Source organism: Actinia tenebrosa, unplaced genomic scaffold (genome assembly GCF_029948245.1).
Source record: "Actinia tenebrosa isolate PJP-AT-01 unplaced genomic scaffold, QUT_ActTen_1.0 PGA_scaffold4__44_contigs__length_22323623, whole genome shotgun sequence".
In the NCBI taxonomy this organism is placed as follows: Eukaryota; Metazoa; Cnidaria; class Anthozoa; order Actiniaria; family Actiniidae; genus Actinia; species Actinia tenebrosa.
In genome coordinates this window covers 18,282,701-18,302,721 of record NW_028292581.1, presented here as the reverse complement: position 1 = coordinate 18,302,721, position 20,021 = coordinate 18,282,701, and the positions used below count along the sequence as shown (strand labels likewise).

The 20,021-nt window shown below is 37.1% G+C and overlaps 1 protein-coding gene across 1 annotated transcript; it reads left to right on the top strand.

The window, feature by feature from the left end:
* Positions 1 to 1,135: 1,135 nt before the first annotated feature.
* LOC116300080 (cytoplasmic dynein 1 intermediate chain 2) lies at positions 1,136 to 19,946 on the top strand. Its single transcript, XM_089036940.1, has 17 exons — positions 1,136 to 1,331; positions 2,943 to 3,081; positions 3,697 to 3,775; positions 5,099 to 5,159; positions 5,355 to 5,412; positions 5,692 to 5,784; positions 6,850 to 7,012; positions 7,779 to 7,878; positions 8,745 to 8,870; positions 9,194 to 9,340; positions 10,112 to 10,225; positions 10,910 to 11,043; positions 11,573 to 11,651; positions 12,708 to 12,773; positions 12,848 to 12,988; positions 17,888 to 18,013; positions 18,777 to 19,946. The coding sequence occupies exons 1-17, from the start codon at positions 1,251 to 1,253 to the stop codon at positions 18,909 to 18,911; spliced, it is 1,842 nt and encodes a 613-aa protein (XP_088893066.1). The 5' UTR covers positions 1,136 to 1,250; the 3' UTR covers positions 18,912 to 19,946.
* The last annotated feature ends 75 nt before the right edge of the window (positions 19,947 to 20,021 follow it).

The following is a 20,021-nucleotide window of genomic DNA, read 5'->3' as shown; positions in this document are numbered from 1 at the left end:
TATCAAATATTGATTCCTTTTTGTAGTATTCAGATCACGTGCCATTCCCTTGAGTCTTCTTTATTTTTCAATTGCCGCTTACGATCATCTAGCTTAATATGGAAAACGTTTGTGCAATCGCACCCACTAAAAGCTATATAGATATATGTTTGATTCGTGGTAATTCAAGTTACAGAGGCGCTCTCTTTCCATGCCAAATACTAAATATTGTCTGAGCGATTACAGGTACGTGAAGTATACGTATTTGACCTCTGTCTTGAACACAAGGCCATAGCCATATTAGGTTATGAACCTCAATTAACCGGCCGCGTGCGCAATTTCTTTTAATTGGAATTAATCGCGATATTGTAAATGAATTATAAAGATAAATTTTAAACGCCCCAGAGCCGTCACGGAGGCGTTCTTAGGTATGCGGGTGAGTGGACTGAAGGGGAGGGGAAGGAGTGTGGATTGAGGGGGGAAAGATTTGGGCGAAACGTTTTCCTAAAGGAAAAGAGACCCGATTTTATACTATGTACCGCAGCATGGTATCTTTAACTTCCGAACTTAATTTTCATACGATTTCTAAATATATGTTCGCCTCGAATAACCAATATTCCTTGTTTTACGTTACATCCAATAACTAATAATTTCTCAGGCTTAATATCGGCGAAGAATGAGATTTTACTGAATGGAATGCCTCGTGATCTGAATGAGAAAACATTACGTCTAATTAATGAAAAGTTCATTAAAAACTAGTCTGTTCTCAGTTTCTAGCAGAGCCAAAAAAAGAAGCTACCGGTTCTTTGGTAAGATGGGGTAGCAGTCCATTTCTTAATTCGCATGGCTTCCCTGAATAGCGTTTGAACGGTGATCCAGTTTTCTTCCCATTGTTGCTGTCATCTCTGACCAATTTTTTCCTCTCTTGACCTCCCCTAGTTCTTTTTCCACGAAATACGAACGTGTTGTATTAATGAACTGTTTGATTTATCATACATTGAGTTAGAGAATGAAAGAGGGAACAAGAAAAGAAAAAAGACAGAAAGGAAAAACAATGGAAACGAAAAAATTTGAATGGCAAGGATCGAGGGCCAAAAATGAATCAAATCTCCGAAGTTGTCCGAGAAGGGCTGGGTACTACCGAAAACACCCCGACCTTCGGCCGCCATATTGGATGCAAAGTCTCTCTCGACTTATCTTCTTTCAAATTGAGTTTTTACAGTTTTTACTCAACAAAATATCGACATCTTTGCATCAGACCTTTGGATAAGATGTCAGATCGAAAAGCTGAGCTCGAAAGGAAGAGGAAACGTCTGGAAGAGATACGTAGAGCTCGTGAAGAGAAGAAAAGGGTGAGTGTAAACATGGCTTCTGGGATAAAAATATTGAGTTATTTTACTGTTTGTATATTTGTACAAATTATTCTAAACTCACTATTTTGTACCTTATTCTTCGAAGATAAAAGTTTAGTGTTTGACCTTAGTATATTTGATAAATATTACGAGTGGGAAATCCAAAGTCATTTTATAAAGATTTTTAGCAAATAAGCTACGAAATTAGAATTTCTTAAAAAGATTCGTGCAAACTTAACCTTATTTTAAATTTTTCAACTTAAATTTATGATCTCCTTGTATTTTATTTAATAATTGTTTTCTGACAAATACATCTGCAGAAAATCAACAATTGCGATTAACATTAAGTCTCATAAGTTGAAATGTAAAATATTCAATTGAAATATTAATTCAATTATTCCAAAAAAAGGCAATCAAGAATCACCTTGAGTTTTCCTTGTATATGGCCCTGTAACAGAATTTTAGTATTAACTTGTAAAACCATGAAACCTGGTAGATGATGTTCTTATTAAAATTGAACATTTAAGGAGTAGATGTAATTGCAAAGGCAGCACTTAATAATAATAATAATAATAATAATAATAATAATGGTTTAATCAATAGAATCCACGAGGTGGCTCTTCACCTATTGATAAACTATATAATATACAATAACACACACACGAGATAAACTTACAATAAACTATGAAACTATAAATAGACAAAGATAAGAAATAAGATTGAAAATTATTGGAAATTTCTTATTGATTAATTCTAAAGCGATGCTATAATTATATGTGAAAGAAAAGGATAAAATGTCAGATATTGGGGGTACATGCTCCACCACCCTCAAGCAACCGCAGCAGGCCGAGACATCTGGGGCTTTCTGCTTACTGTAGTCACCTTACTATGGTTTTCAATATTCTGTAAACTCCGACATTTCAAAAGCTTGTTGTGAAATCGGTTTTTCAACACTGCCAGTCAAGAACATAAAAGGTACAGACTGGTTATTTTTAAATTGACAGCAATGAACAACAAAATTTCAGTGTGCAGCTTGTAATAACTACCAAGTTAGCAGAATATCGAAAACTACAGTGTAGGTCTAATCTTCAGTACAACCATTTGATGCTAATTAATAGACAGAGGCAATTGGGCAGGGATTTCCCAGTTAATGAGTGTGATGAAGTAAAAAAGTAAAGGTAAAGGTAATTTATTTTACTTCGGAGTAGTTGCCCAGTTCTCCCAAGTCAAGGACTCATGTTTAATGCGCTCAAAGGTGCGCCCTCTACCCTCTCTTGCTATCAGTGCTCCTTTTTACGGGTATTTAAAGCTAATTAAAGCTACACAGAACAGAGAGAAGTCGAATCAGACGTGGAGTTCCTGAGGATCGAACTATGGACTTCAAGCTCTGAAGGCCGCGCACTAACCAACTGAGCTATGCCTGTTTCTTAAAGAAAGTAGAATGTAGCAAAAAGTCAATAAATAAAATGCTTGCAATTCTTCTTGAAGTTTTGATGTTATAGCTTACATTACACTGAAAAACTCATGAAATGGCCATTGAAAAATCTTACATGAACCCTGAGTATTATTAAGGTGTGTTATTAAAAATCACATCTTGTATTTGTTGTCTAGAGTGAACAAGAGTCTGCAAAGTTAGCAGCGCAGGCTGCCGTATCCAGCGACAAAGAATCAGCCAATGAGAGAAAGCAGAGGGAGGCAGATGAACTTCTTAAAGGGATTCTACCTGATGATGTAATTGATGGTTCTGCAGGTAAAACTAAAAACCTTAAGTGCAATGTTTTTTTTAAAAAACAGTGTGGATGAAAATTAGACAGATTGGAAGGGGTTGTCCTATTGTTATTTTTAGTGTTGTTTAGCTTGGGCATAACGTTTTCCCATTTCAAAGCATGTGTCATCCCTTTAGTATAATTTTTTAGTTGAACAGCTGCGCATGAGAAGACACATAAATATAGATACAACTCAAACAAAGAATCTTATTCTCAAGAGAATGACAAATGGTCTGAAATTTTTTGGGAAAATATTAGGCCCGGATTCAATTAAATAATACACAACTAAAAATCTTTGAAAGAGTTGAAAGGTTTTAATGAGGATAGCTCAATAGCTTAATATCTTAATAGCTATAGAATTCTATACTGCTGCAATCTCTGACTATATGACTGCTGATATACTGTAGATCACTTCATTGACAAACGGTTGCAGTACTTAGTAAAATTATTGAAATCTTACCTATTGGACACCCACTAGATCATGGACACCCAACTTAACTACAGACACTTCCCATTAGTGTACATACTGATGTAGGTTAATTCCATTGTATCAAGCAAGCACGAATAATAAGGAATCAATTCATTATTTTTTCTTTTAGTAACTGTTGCACTACAGAAGCCTAAGCCGACTATCACAGATGTATCACCAGCCAAGGGGCCGCAGGCTACATATGTCTCGTAAGAGCTAATTTTGTTGTCAACGAATGATATTTTTTGTATCTTAAAGTGGTTATTTTCTCCTCAAATGTCGTTGCCTTAAGGGCAATTCTTGGGTGCTTGTGACATCATAATCGCAATCTTGGTTGATTTTGACAAAATATTTGATCTTGGCATCTTGTAATATCAACCAACATGGTTTTTTTTAATTCTCATGGAAAGAGGTGTGCACCATCAATAGGGTGTGTGTGTATGTCAAATCTCATTTATGTGGGCTACATAAGTGTCAGGGTTCGTGCTACTCCTTGAAATCCTTGAAAAGCCCTGGAATTCAAAACCCATTTTTGAGTGCACTTGAAAAGCCCTTGAAAATAGCAAAGTTGCTGGATACTCCTGGAATACTTCTTGAAATAGTAACATTTTTTCAATTGTAACGTTCTTATAGCTCCATTAACGTCAAGCATTGATAAGTCAATGTTACTGAGCTTGGAAACTTTTAAAGTCATTGTTAATATAAAGGGAATAAAATAATTTGTTTTTTGTCTCTATAAACTTTTAAGAAACAAATTCACAAATTAAATGGTCCTTGAAAATCATAATTTTGGACCTTGAAAAGTCCTTAAAAAGTCCTTGAATTTTGTGTCAGAGATGAAGCACAAACCCTGAAGTGTCTAGTGATAAGCTTTCAATTGGCAATTAAGGTTTTCCAGTCGTGTCTCCATGGTAACCAGTATGTTGCTTACTTATTCTTATGGTCTTGGCTATTTAGATTTGAATAAATAAATCAAATATTTATGAATTTGTGTTTAATCTCAAAAATGTTTATGATACAAACTAAATTTGACCATGAAATTAAGTATTTTAAAGAAAAAATTCTTTACCTTTTTGATACTGTATATCATGAGATTCTTATTTTCATTTCTCTGGAACTTCTGCTGAATTTTGTGGTCAAATATATTCATAGCAAGTCATGTCTTAGTTATCTATATATGTTATTATAAAATAAATCTAAATCTCACGTTCTGATTGGTTGGAAGCTTGTGCTTTATAACAGCACACAGCACTTTCAGTTTCCTCATTCATGTAATTCGTAATATTGTTATAAAAGAAGAAAAACACTTGCTTTCTGTGCTGTTTAGAGTTGGAGATTGGCAGAACACTTGAGAAGTGTCGATGAGCACTCCGCTACGCGTCATGCTTCTCCTAACGCTTCTCTACTCTTCTGCCAACCCCGGCCTGCTTTGTAACGGCACATGTGCATTTTTTTAATTTCTTCACATGTGCATGTTTTTTAAATCTTCTTAGCAATAAAACTATCATTGAAGTAAACATCTTTTTCCTCAGACCCAAGAAAGCACCAGTTCTTGTTATGTCCAAGACAGCGCAGACTAACATCCCCCCAAAGGTAGCAAAATTAACAGACCCTTTGAAAACATTTATTGGTCACCAACAATGCCAAGATATCCAGGAATCAAACCTGAGACCCCAGAGGTGAGAGGCAAGTGCACTGCCACACACCACCCTCAATTCCCTAACAAATTCCTCTGCACCACTGACTGTCACAAACAATCTTTCTTAAGGGAACTGCTTATTGTTTTAGGAACCAGTATTATACAACAAAGAGACACAGACTCCTGTCCTTGATCCAAAACAGGATGGTGAGTATCTTATCTTGTACTTGACTTGACTTGACTTGTGGCATATTATTTTCCGGGAAGTTTTTACATAGGGATAACCTCATAACTTCCTATTCAAGATGCTTATTATACTTGCTTGTGTTGTTCACGTGTAATATTTTGCGTGTAATATTTTGCTTGTGCTTGATTAATATTTTTTCAATATCCATGTAACTTATTTGCGTCTTGAATAAACCGTGTATGTACTACCAGAACAAAATGCTTCATGAATTTTCTCTTATATTCAAATCAAAATATTAGATGATGAAGATGAAGAGATGCAAAAACCCAAAAAACAAGAAGTCATTCCCACACCTGAACCTGAAGTCAAAGATGAACAGCATAAGGAAGAAGGTTAGTGGAAAAAAATTTACTTGAATTAACACTAACTGAAACCATTTAAGCCAATCGGTCAGAGAGCAAACTATGTATCATATTGACTTTAACCAATCACAATCTTGCATTCCCACAGTTGTTGATAGCATCTAAATTTTTCTCAGATATCTAGGCTTCGTTGCTTGCCCCTGATTGGTTCAAGTTTCCCTTCAGTTTTATTCCTTTGTTTTCACTCTACGTTGTGATTGGTTATCTTTCTTCAATTGGTCCGGGTTAGCCTGTCTGGACAGTGAACTGTAGGCAAACTGAAAAATAAATTTTAAAATAATGTTGAACTTGTACTTGTTGAAGCTTAAAAAGAACTCTTAAAAAAAAAAAAAAAAAAAAACATGGAATCATGGAATCATCTGCAGAATTATATCCCTCCAGAATATCTTACTGGTTCTGTTGCCAGTAAACATGGAGAACTAGACTTTAAGATTATCTGATATCTTGTGGAAATTTAATGTAAACTGAGTATACCGTGTTGGTGCAGTATTGGTATCATAACTATTTACCATCATCATCATAATAATAATCATCCTCATCATGATCATCATGTAACTATCATCAGCATCTCCATCTTTATCATGTATTATCATCATCATCACCATCATCATCATCATAATAATAATCATCCTCACCATTATCGTCATGTAACTATCATCAACATCTCCATCTTCATCATGTATTATCAACATCATCATCATCGTTTTCATCTTCCTCATCATTTGCATCACCATCACCTTGTCATCACCATCACCTTGTCATCACCATCACCATTTTGATCATCATTTGCGTCATCACCTTGCCATAACCATCATCATCATAATCATGTATTATTGACATTATCATGTATTAACATCATCATCATCATCATCATCATCATATATTTTCATCATCCCATCATAATCATCACCTTGTCATCACCATCACCATCATCATTTTGATCATCCTCATCATTTGCATCATCATCACCTCGTCATCATCATCATCATCACTATAGTGAAAGCTTCATAATATATTGCTATTTCTAACCCTCAGAGACAGTGATAGAACTGAGTGAAGAACAAAAGGAACACATCCTGAACTCTCAAGAATTTGGTCGATTCTTTGACAAGGCAACAAGACTGATGGAGAGAGCTCTCTGTGAAGATATTGACATATTTATGGACTACTCTGGTGGTGAAGCTGAGGATCAAGACAAGTAAATCGCCCACCCATAATATTTGTAAATTAAAGGAGGCAGCATGGTCAAGTGATCATAGCGTCGGTTTCGCAATCCGGTGGTGCTGGGTTCCCGCTGTGGCCACTAGCTGATACTGTATTTGTCCTGATTCCTGATCAGTTCAGATTCAGTTTCTAGACCATGTTTGTAAATAGCCAACTGGTTTGCCTCCTTGCCAGTTGGGATTCTTAAAACACTTTATGTTTATTTGATTATTTCTTCATTTAAGTTTATTAATTTGTGGACTACACTGTAAACTAGCAGTTTGCTAAGTGTACTTTCCATGTTAAATAAGGTTGTTTTTTTTAATTACATATCATTATTATGGAAAGCAGTTGATTTTCAGAAACAATCTATGGAAAAAGTCTCTATTACAGTAGCTTATAAAACTCAAATGCTCCTTGAAGCTTATATTTTGACATGACACATATATAAGAATTTTAATTATACAGCTTCTCATTAATCCCATATAGGTAACTGTCCAATTATTTTCTTAATAGGACAGGTCTTGTTGATATGGGATTAATTACGCAGCTATATAATTGATAGGTAATGGGATTCCATGCTCCCCAATCAAGAAAAAATTAGACTCGAAAAATTCCTCTGACTGCCAAATTGGACTCTGCCTATGGCCTCATCCAAATTTGGCAGTCCTCGGAATTTTCCTCGTCCAATTATTTCCTAATTGGACAGCATGGAGTCCTATTACATATGCTAATTTTTAAAAAATGTGTGCCTTTTGCAGGGGAGCACAGGCATCCTCCCAGCTAACATTGTCCAGGGATTTCTACGATGAAAGATGGTCAAAGCACAGGACAGTAACATGCTTGGACTGGTCAACACAGGTAGGTTCTTACGTTTCATTGTACTTCCTTTTTGAGTAGTTACAAGCCTGATCTACCATTGATCATCTAACTAGCCACATCAGCTATTCTAAGGTTGAGATAGTGACCAACCATTGATCATCTAATTAGCCACATCAGCTATTCTAAGGTTGAGAAGAAACCTGGGTGGAGTTGACATTACAGTGCATTGTGGGAATGTTTAAGGCAACAAAGTAGACACCATGTTGGAAATATGTCCCCTTAAACAGTCCCACAATGCACTGCATTGCGTACTCTACCCACCAACTGTGCAATCCGCCCACCAACTGTGCAATCCACCCACCAACTGTGCAATCCACCCACCAACTGTGCAATCCACCCACCAACTGTGCAATCCACCCACCAACTGTGCAATCCACCCACCAACTGTGCAATCCACCCACCAACTGTGCAATCCACCCACCAACTGTGCAATCCACCCACCAACTGTGCAATCCACCCACCAACTGTGCAATCCACCCACCGATTGACAATTGATTCTTTATGATTAATTCAAAAACTCATGAATAATTAATGTCCATTTGGTCCAATAAAGTGAAAGAAATCCATCATGGTCATGTTATTTTATACCTGATAATAGCTCAACATGGATATCTTTATATAAATATTTTAAAATCTTTATGATGGACCAAAACTGTACATTCAAGAGCATGTCATAAATAAGGACTCTAAAATAATGCTCATTAATTATTCATGAATTTTTGAAGCCGTTCAATAAACTCACACATTGTGTTTTATCAGGACTAAAACCAGTACTTGGCTAGGCCATAAAACACTCCTGCTCATTTATTAAACTTTACTTAAACACTGTATATTTTGTCCTCTAGTATCCAGAACTCCTTGTAGCTTCGTACAACAACAATGAAGATGCACCCCATGAACCTGATGGGGTGGCTTTGATCTGGAACTTAAAATTTTCAAAAACAACACCTGAGTATGTCTTCCACTGTCAGGTATACATGCCCTTGCTCTTATGTTGTGATGATATTACATGTAGAAAAACATTTTAGAACTTATTTACTTCATACAAACACCTTTCTATTAGAATATGAATCACATATTTCTATTAAGTTGTGCGTTTGTTACTGAGTTGTGAATACCAAGCTATGTGGAGGTGGACGGCATTAATGTATGACTTACTCTTCTATCGATAATAAAGTTATTTAAAAAAAGATGTTTTTCAGTGCTGATGATAAGACTGAGGAAGAAATAGGCTAGAATCTAGAATCAAATCTAGAATCAATTGTGATGTTTTTTCTTATGTTTTTTTTCTCAGTCTGCAGTAATGTCGGCTACATTTGCAAAGTTCCACCCAAACCTGATCATCGGTGGTACATACTCTGGTCAGATAGTCCTATGGGATAATAGAAGCAGTAAAAGAACACCAGTACAAAGAACACCTTTATCTGCCACGGCACACACTGTAAGTATTGTTAAAAGTGTCTGTTAAAAAAAGTGCTGCCCCCGATTAAGGTGGAACCAAACTAATTCAGGTACACCTCACTTTAAAAAAAGTTTTCTCCAAAATTTGGATAGAACGAGATGTAGAAATTTCACTACCATCTAGGTAAAGCTCTGGTCTATCGATGTAGGAAGTTTGAAGAAAAAACTTGGAGCCATTTTGAAGAAAACAGCAAAGATATGATTTTTAACAAAACTCTCATATTTGAGTTTTACAATGACAATAATTAGTAAAAAAGCATTTATTCAACGAGTTTTTAAGATTTGATGCTGATTTTTCGTAAGGCTCATCCGCAATACTTAGAAATAGATATGTGATACAATACAATAGCTGACATTGTCTGTGTTTGATTGCTGTAACCAAAGCAGTTAATTGACAAATGTTCCACTGCTTAAAGGGTCCACCTGTTGGGTCATACTTTTAAGAAAATATTTTGATGCTTGTTGCCAAGAATTAAACTTGCATATCTTTTAGTCAAATCCAGTGGTCTGTCATCAATGCTGCATTCTGATTGGATGAGCAATTACTAGGTTATAAGCAATATCCTATTGGTAGAGAAAAGGGCCGGCTTTGCAAACCAAAACATGAGATTTAACTTAAATTCAAAACTTGTTTGCATCTATAAATTTGACCATTAATTCATTGGAATTTACTAAAACAATTAGTCCTCTCGCCCTTGCAGCCTCTGAGTCCATGTAGGTCATTGATAAATCATGTATTTCTTTTTTGTAGCATCCAGTGTACTGTGTTAATGTTGTGGGCACACAGAATGCACATAACCTCATCAGTATATCAACAGACGGCAAGATGTGCTCGTGGAGTCTAGACATGCTGTCACAGCCTCAGGTACATGTCAATTGGTTTCTATTTGGCAAGCATTGATTTCTTATTTGGAAGTAGGACAATATCTGGTTAAGTCGTCTGGTTTTCCTCACTGCAAAATGCAACATGCTAGCTAAATTTTCAATTATTGATGTTGCTACTGCATAGCATCCTAAAAAATGTGTGTGTGTTTGGTGGAGGGGGCAAGGGCGGGGGCAGAGGGGGAGGGGGTGGAGGCTATACCCACCTTACTCTCCATGCTCCCTGTTAGAGAATAGCACTCTTCTAGTTTTTGCTTACAAATTGTATAATTATGTTGTCTCTCTCTTATACCATTCATCTTATCAACAATAAAGGTAGTCATCATTCAAATTATTTTTTCCCTCGTTTTTATTGGTCAAGATAGCTGCAAATTGCAAAGCAAAGTCATTTTTCTGAAAATTTATAATATTCTACTCATGCGCAGTAACGTTGCATTTGTCAACATGGCTTGCTTCCCTGTGACTTGGTGTGTTTTATAAATAGCAAAAACGACCAAAGCACAAAATGAAAATGACAAAAATAATTTAAATGATAAAATAATTATTGGACTTGGTTATCACAAAATATCGTGATTTGTTTTTGTGTCTTGCGAGCAATCGTTTGCCGATGTTGAATTGTTTGCTTGGATTTAATTACTAATTGCAGATGATATATTGTGGTTTGTAGGATAACATGGAATTACAGTACAAGCAATCCAAGGCAGTAGCAGTCACATGCATGTCATTCATGGCAGGTGACGTAAACAACTTTGTCGTGGGGAGTGAAGAAGGGACTGTGTATACTGCGTGTCGGCATGGAAGGTAAAAAATAGAAATAGAAAAAATAGAAATAAAACAATAGAAATAAAAAGATACAAATAAAAAAGTAGAAAATGTATATTATCCTCATATACCTGACTGTCAACAGCGTGTTGACCATTTCTTGGTGGTTAGTTGTTCATTTTTGGCTAGAATAATTGTCACATGACAGGCGGCAACAAATGGTCAACAGGCGGCTGACATTTTTTAAATAATAATGATAATAGTGCACTTCTATAGCATGCATGCCAACTACTCATGGCGCTAAGTTACGAAACAAAAAAAAAAGTCAACTACAGTGTACAACATTTTTGCGAGCTATGTACGACTAACAATTACGCACAAACACAAGAATTTGATTAGAAATGATTTTTTGAGTCTTGCCATGGGCCAATGCACAGCCAATGATTGGCCTGCAGTCAGACAAGTGTCAGTGAAGTGACAGGAAAGTGTAAGGCATGTCAATTATTGGATTCTATTGTGTTTCCTCTTACGAGACGTAACGGTGATCTTGTTGATATTTGTTGTACAGTAAAGCGGGCATTAGTGATGTATTTGAAGGTCATTATGGACCAGTCACTGGAATTGACACCCACTCAGCATCAGGACAGGTAAATGAGAGTTTGTTAGGATGGTTTACAATCTTTTCTTGGTGACTTCTCAATGATAGGATAAGGGAAAGACCATTAGATTTTTGAGGGGGGGGGGGGGCGGGCAATTTATTTTGTGCAGGAATTTTTTTTACGCCTCATGACTGTGCAGGAATGTTTTTTTTTTGACATAATTTGGATTTTTATCTGGAACTTTTCTTCTGCACGATTTGTTTTTTCACTCTGTAAAGCTGTGCTCGAAATTTCTTTTGGTTTTTACCCACCCCCCCCCCCCCAACCACTCAAAAATCTTATGGTACGTCCCTAAACATTTAGTTGTTATGTGGGCGTCAAAGGTGGTTCAGTAGTAGTACACTCGCCTCTCACCACTGGCGTCTGTGTACCTGTGGTTGTGACAGCATGTCTAGACTCCTTGATTCCTAGACTCAGAAACATGTGAGTAGAGTTTGTTAGGTCTCTTCCTTGATTCAAGGGTTTTCTCTCGCTTCTCTGGTTTTCCAAAATTCCAATTTGATCTGTGAGTCAGCCTTGCCCTTAACCAGCCCAGAGATTATTTTAGGTAGTTGCGAGCTGCACGCTGAAATTAGGTTTTTGCTGTCTTCAATTAAAAATTATCACTCAGTACTATTTACGTTCTTGACTGGTAGCAGTAAAGACCAATTTCACAACAAGCCATAAACCGTTTTCTCAAGGTTGCATGCGCATCCAACTTGATGGGCGACAAAACTGAAAAACGCAAATTCAGTAAAATTGAGAAGACAGTTTATATATAAAGAGGAGAATAATCGATTTTATGAATTCTTAGCGAAAAAAATGTCATAGTAATGCATGATAATACTCGTGTTCTGTTATTGTTGCCCGTCAAGTTCCTTAAATTTGGATCTGCACGCAACCTTGAGAAAGTGGTCTATTGGAATGTCTGAGTTCGCAGTAAATAAAAAGGCGCTGTAAACACTATAAAGTTGTAAAGATTTTTTATGCCATTTCATTCATATTGATTTATAAAAAAGTTTTTTGGGTTCATACTAAAGCTACTGATTTCTTCTTGTTTCACAGATTGACTTTTCTTATCTTTTCCTCACATCATCATTTGACTGGACACTGAAACTCTGGAGCCACAAGGTAATACTTATCCCATGGAACAAATACATGAAGCATTTGTAGTATCTTATGTTCTTATCTCATTGGAATTTCAGAGCCATCGCCCTGTGTACTCATTCGAAGATAATGGTGACTACATCTACGATGTTCAATGGTCTCCAATCCACCCTGCACTTTTTGCTACTGCTGATGGCAGTGGGAGACTGGACCTGTGGAACTTGAATAATGATACTGAGGTTTGTTGGAGTTTAAAAATTATCAGGAAAAATTGTGGTGTGGTAAATGACTGATGATGATGGTATTGATGACTGGTGATGACGATGTTGGTAATAACGGTAACAAGGAAGTGGTATGATAGATGACTGATGATGATGGTATTGATGACTGGTGATGACGATGTTGGTAATAACAGTAACAAGAAAGTGGTGTGATAGATGACTGATGATGATGGTATTGATGACTGGTGATGACGATGTTGGTAATAACAGTAACAAGAAAGTGGTGTGATAGGTGACTGATGATGATGATGGTATTGATGACTGGTGATGACGATGTTGGTAATAACGGTAACAAGAAGGTGGTGTGATAGATGACTGATGATGATGATGGTATTGATGACTGGTGATGACGATGTTGGTAATAACGGTAACAAGAAAGTGGTGTGATAGATGACTGATGATGATGTTGGTATTGATGACTGGTGATGACGATGTTGGTAATAACGGTAACAAGAAAGTGGTGTGATAGGTGACTGATGATGGTCATGGTATTGATGACTGGTGATGACAATGTTGGTAATAACGGTAACAAGAAAGTGGTGTGATAGATGACTGATGATGATGTTGGTATTGATGACTGGTGATGACGATGTTGGTAATAACAGTAACAAGGAAGTGGTGTGATAGATGACTGATGATGATGATGGTATTGATGACTGGTGATGACGATGTTGGTAATAACAGTAACAAGAAAGTGGTGTGATAGATGACTGATGATGATGGTATTGATGACTGGTGATGACGATGTTGGTAATAACAGTAACAAGAAAGTGGTGTGATAGATGACTGATGATGATGATGGTATTGATGACTGGTGATGACGATGTTGGTAATAACGGTAACAAGAAAGTGGTATGATAGATGACTGATGATGATGGTATTGATGACTGGTGATGACGATGTTGGTAATAACAGTAACAAGAAAGTGGTGTGATAGATGACTGATGATGATGTTGGTATTGATGACTGGTGATGACGATGTTGGTAATAACGGTAACAAGAAAGTGGTGTGATAGATGACTGATGACGATGGAATTGATGACTGGTGATGACGATGTTGGTAATAACGGTAACAAGAAAGTGATGTGATAGATGACTGATGATGATGATGGTATTGATGACTGGTGATGACGATGTTGGTAATAACGGTAACAAGAAAGTGGTGTGATAGATGACTGATGATGATGATGGTATTGATGACTGGTGATGACGATGTTGGTAATAACGGTAACAAGAAAGTGGTGTGATAGATGACTGATGATGATGATGGTGTTGATGACTGGTGATGACGATGTTGGTAATAACGGTAACAAGAAAGTGGTGTGATAGATGACTGATGATGATGATGGTATTGATGACTGGTGATGACGATGTTGGTAATAACAGTAACAAGAAAGTGGTGTGATAGATGACTGATGATGGTGATGGTATTGATGACTGGCGATGACGATGTGGTAATAACGGTAACAAGAAAGTGGTGTGATAGGTGACTGATGATGATGATGGTATTGATGACTGGTGATGACGATGTTGGTAATAACGGTAACAAGAAAGTGGTGTGATAGATGACTGATGATGATGTTGGTATTGATGACTGGTGATGACGATGTAGGTAATAACAGTAACAAGAAAGTGGTGTGATAGATGACTGATGATGATGATGGTATTGATGACTGGTGATGACGATGTTGGTAATAACGGTAACAAGAAAGTGGTGTGATAGATGACTGATGATGATGGTATTGATGACTGGTGATGACGATGTTGGTAATAACGATAACAAGAAAGTGGTGTGATAGATGACTGATGATGATGGTATTGATGACTGGTGATGACGATGTTGGTAATAACGGTAACAAGGAAATGGTGTGATAGATGACTGATGATGATGGTATTGATGACTGGTGATGACGATGTAGGTATAACGGTAACAAGAAAGTGGTGTGATAGATGACTGATGATGATGGTATTGATGACTGGTGATGACGATGTTGGTAATAACGGTAACAAGAAAGTGGTGTGATAGATGACTGATGATGATGATGGTATTGATGACTGGTGATGACGATGTTGGTAATAACGGTAACAAGAAGTGGTGTGATAGATGACTGATGATGATGATGGTATTGATGACTGGTGATGACGATGTTGGTAATAACGGTAACAAGAAAGTGGTGTGATAGATGACTGATGATGATGGTATTGATGACTGGTGATGACGATGTTGGTAATAACGGTAACAAGAAAGTGGTGTGATAGATGACTGATGATGATGATGGTATTGATGACTGGTGATGACGATGTTGGTAATAACAGTAACAAGAAAGTGGTGTGATAGATGACTGATGATGATGGTATTGATGACTGGTGATGACGATGTTGGTAATAACGGTAACAAGAAAGTGGTGTGATAGATGACTGATGATGATGTATGGTATTGATGACTGGTGATGACGATGTTGGTAATAACGGTAACAAGGAAGTGGTGTGATAGATGACTGATGATGATGGTATTGATGACTGGTGATGACGATGTTGGTAATAACGGTAACAAGGAGGTGGTATGATAGATGACTGATGATGATGGTATTGATGACTGGTGATGACGATGTTGGTAATAACAGTAACAAGAAAGTGGTGTGATAGATGACTGATGATGATGTTGGTATTGATGACTGGTGATGACGATGTAGGTAATAACGGTAACAAGAAAGTGGTGTGATAGATGACTGATGATGATGGTATTGATGACTGGTGATGACGATGTTGGTAATAACGGTAACAAGAAAGTGGTGTGATAGATGACTGATGATGGTGATGGTATTGATGACTGGTGATGACGATGTTGGTAATAACGGTAACAAGAAAGTGGTGTGATAGATGACTGATGATGATGATGGTATTGATGACTGGTGATGACGATGTTGGTAATAACGGTAACAAGGAAGTGGTGTGATAGATGACTGATGATGATGTTGGTATTGATGACTGGTGATGACGATGTAGGTAATAACGGTAACAAGAAAGTGGTGTGATAGATGACTGATGATGATGTTGGTATTGATGACTGGTGATGACGATGTTGGTAATAACGGTAACAAGGAAGTGGTGTGATAGATGACTGATGATGATGGTATTGATGACTGGTGATGACGATGTTGGTAATAACGGTAACAAGGAGGTGGTATGATAGATGACTGATGATGATGGTATTGATGACTGGTGATGACGATGTTGGTAATAACAGTAACAAGAAAGTGGTGTGATAGATGACTGATGATGATGTTGGTATTGATGACTGGTGATGACGATGTAGGTAATAACGGTAACAAGAAAGTGGTGTGATAGATGACTGATGATGATGGTATTGATGACTGGTGATGACGATGTTGGTAATAACGGTAACAAGAAAGTGGTGTGATAGATGACTGATGATGATGATGGTATTGATGACTGGTGATGACGATGTTGGTAATAACGGTAACAAGAAAGTGGTGTGATAGATGACTGATGATGATGATGGTATTGATGACTGGTGATGACGATGTTGGTAATAACGGTAACAAGGAAGTGGTGTGATAGATGACTGATGATGATGTTGGTATTGATGACTGGTGATGACGATGTAGGTAATAACGGTAACAAGAAAGTGGTGTGATAGATGACTGATGATGATGATGGTATTGATGACTGGTGATGACGATGTTGGTAATAACGGTAACAAAAAAGTGGTGTGATAGATGACTGATGATGATGGTATTGATGACTGGTGATGACGATGTTGGTAATAACGGTAACAAGAAAGTGGTGTGATAGATGACTGATGATGATGTTGGTATTGATGACTGGTGTTGACGATGTTGGTAATAACGGTAACAAGAAAGTGGTGTGATAGATGACTGATGATGATGGTATTGATGACTGGTGATGACGATGTAGGTAATAACAGTAACAAGGAAGTGGTGTGATAGATGACTGATGATGATGGTATTGATGACTGGTGATGACGATGTAGGTAATAACAGTAACAAGGAAGTGGTGTGATAGATGACTGATGATGATGATGGTATTGATGACTGGTGATGACGATGTAGGTAATAACAGTAACAAGAAAGTGGTGTGATAGATGACTGATGATGATGTTGGTATTGATGACTGGTGATGACGATGTAGGTAATAACGGTAACAAGAAAGTGGTGTGATAGATGACTGATGATGTTGGTATTGATGACTGGTGATGACGATATTGGTAATATCGGTAACAAGGAAGTGGTATGATAGATGACTGATGATGATGATGGTATTGATGACTGGTGATGACGATGTTGGTAATAACAGTAGCATGAAAGTGGTGTGATAGATGACTGATGATGATGATGGTATTGATGACTGGTGATGACGATGTTGGTAATAACGGTAACAAGAAAGTGGTGTGATAGATGACTGATGATGATGTTGGTATTGATGACTGGTGATGACGATGTTGGTAATAACAGTAACAAGAAAGTGGTGTGATAGATGACTGATGATGATGATGGTATTGATGACTGGTGATGACGATGTTGGTAATAACGGTAACAAGAAAGTGGTGTGATAGATGACTGATGATGATGATGGTATTGATGACTGGTGATGACGATGTTGGTAATAACGGTAACAAGGAAGTGGTGTGATAGATGACTGATGATGATGGTATTGATGACTGGTGATGACGATGTTGGTAATAACGGTAACAAGGAAGTGGTGTGATAGATGACTGATGATGATGATGGTATTGATGACTGGTGATGACGATGTTGGTAATAACGGTAACAAGGAGGTGGTAATCCTGACATTAACCTTCTACTTCTCTTGCAGGTCCCAATAACCAGTACTACAACAGAGTCTATGACATCCCTCAACCGTGTAAAATGGACACACTCGGGTCACCAGATAGCAGCTGGTGATGATGATGGCAGAGTTCACATATTCGATGTGGGAGAGGTGGGTCAAAATATTATATAGTTCTAAAAAAAACATAAATTCACCTGTAGAAATATCTTCTCACAAGATCGAGAAAGGGTGCACAATTTAAAAAAAAACTTGTACAGTATATGTTTATATATAGCATCCGCGCATGTCTTTTTACTGTGATATAAACATCTTGGGTGCTGTAGAGCATGAGAGAAGTAACACGCCTGTAGTAATATCTTCTCATGGGATGGTCCATTTTTACTCTTTGAGTAAGAATGTGCTTTTCAAAAATTAAACATATACACTTGTTTAATAGAGTTAGTCACCTGAAAAGCTACAAAGCTGAGACCGGCAAGGATTATGGGTAGATACATTTTACATGTTTTAACCGCTTGATAACTGTTGATGGACTTGAGATCCTCTACCAGTTACAAGTTAACCTCCTCTGAGCATCCTCAACTGCTGCAGTTTGTGTCAAAAGCTTTAGTTGTTGAATATGTAATATTTCCCATGATTCTCAGCGATCTCAGCTTTCTAGGTTTTTGTTGACTAACTTTATTGAAATAAGTATATACTATATATATTTAAGGAATATAAAACATGTGTGCATGTCTCTGTGCTGTGACATAAACATGTTTGGAGCTGTAGAGCATAAGTAAACTCTAGTCAAGAATTACTTACCAAATGGTAATGGCGGTATTTACCAAATGAGAAAAAGGCCTTTTTCCTTACATCCAGGCCAAATCTTTTACAGTTTCTAAAACTGATGTCTTTCTTCTTTTTGTGCGAATAGCAACTTGCTGTACCTCGTCCAGATGAATGGAGTCGTCTACAGCATACCTTGATGGATATCCAAGCCAATGCATCGTCTTTCAGTGAGACTATCGGATCACCTCGAATGTCACCTTCGAAGATGCCATTCTCCTAAGCAATCATTAGATGGCATCTGAAGTTTAGTTGAGAGAGGAATCCTTTGACGTGGGATATTATTAGGACCATGTTTTTTATCTTAATGCTATCCTTCAAGGTTGTAATTGTATTATAGATTTATGTATTGAATTGACTGGGAATTGAATGAAATGATAAATATGGGTAAAGGTGATAGAATATAGACCTTATGAAAAACGAGTGTAAGACTGGGAACGAACACCACTAACATGAACAATTAATGATTTCAAAAATAATTTTCATTACAGGAAAGACCATGTCTAAATTAGTAATTTCGGAGAGTTGTGTTGTCATATATTAAATCCCTGAAGAGTTATAAGCATTTGAAAAGTACCGAGAACATGATAGCGAGGCTGGTAGGCCCGTAGTTGCTGCTTCCATACAAACCTTTCTAATTTCAAACAGCTGAAGATCACTAATTTGGAAATACCCTTTCTAATGAAAGCATTGTTGTGTTCTATAGCTGATGAACTAAGGTATCTCAAGGGGCACACCCTTTTTCATATGGTCTATAGTCCACAGCCTATAAACTAACCGATGTGTAACATCTATACTAGTAATAATTAAGAGAAAACGTCCAAATATTGAGATGGATGTGTTTATAAACAACCTCTTACTTTCTTGCTAGTTGGTTTTCCCTATAATGGGCCTTATTCACGCGGCAGCCATGTTGGATTGAACAATAGATTCCATCACGCGTAGCCTCAAATTCAAGCGTTTGAGAATTAATTTATGCTGGGGAAACAAAGGTTTTTTATTCTCATGAGAATAAACATGGCTGCCGTGTGATAAAGGTCTATTGGTGGTTTTCATAGCCGCCATGTTGGTTGAATCAAACAAAAGATTAGTCATTCGTCTCTCTTGTCATGTCCACCAACATGGCCGCCATGTCTGGTTAATTCATTCTCTTGGGAATGATCAAAATAACAAATAAAATATGTCCAAAACTAAGACAAATCTGTGGTATTTATTTAGCTAGAAGAAGAAGAAGCTCAATAAATCTGAGAAAAAATTGTATTGTGTGTTATGCTTTTGGTAGTTTGACTGGGAACTTGACGTGTAGAGCACAACAATCCTCAAAATAGTTTAG

What these genes read in the sequence shown, in the direction of transcription:
- LOC116300080 (XM_089036940.1), top strand. Translation starts at nt 1,251, where the DNA reads ATGTCAGATCGAAAAGCTGAGCTCGAAAGGAAGAGGAAACGTCTGGAA. An exon ending in CCTTGATCCAAAACAGGATG is followed by an intron (nt 5,413 to 5,691) that starts GTGAGTATCTTA and finishes TCAAAATATTAG; the next exon opens with ATGATGAAGATGAAGAGATG. An exon ending in ACTGCGTGTCGGCATGGAAG is followed by an intron (nt 11,044 to 11,572) that starts GTAAAAAATAGA and finishes TTTGTTGTACAG; the next exon opens with TAAAGCGGGCATTAGTGATG.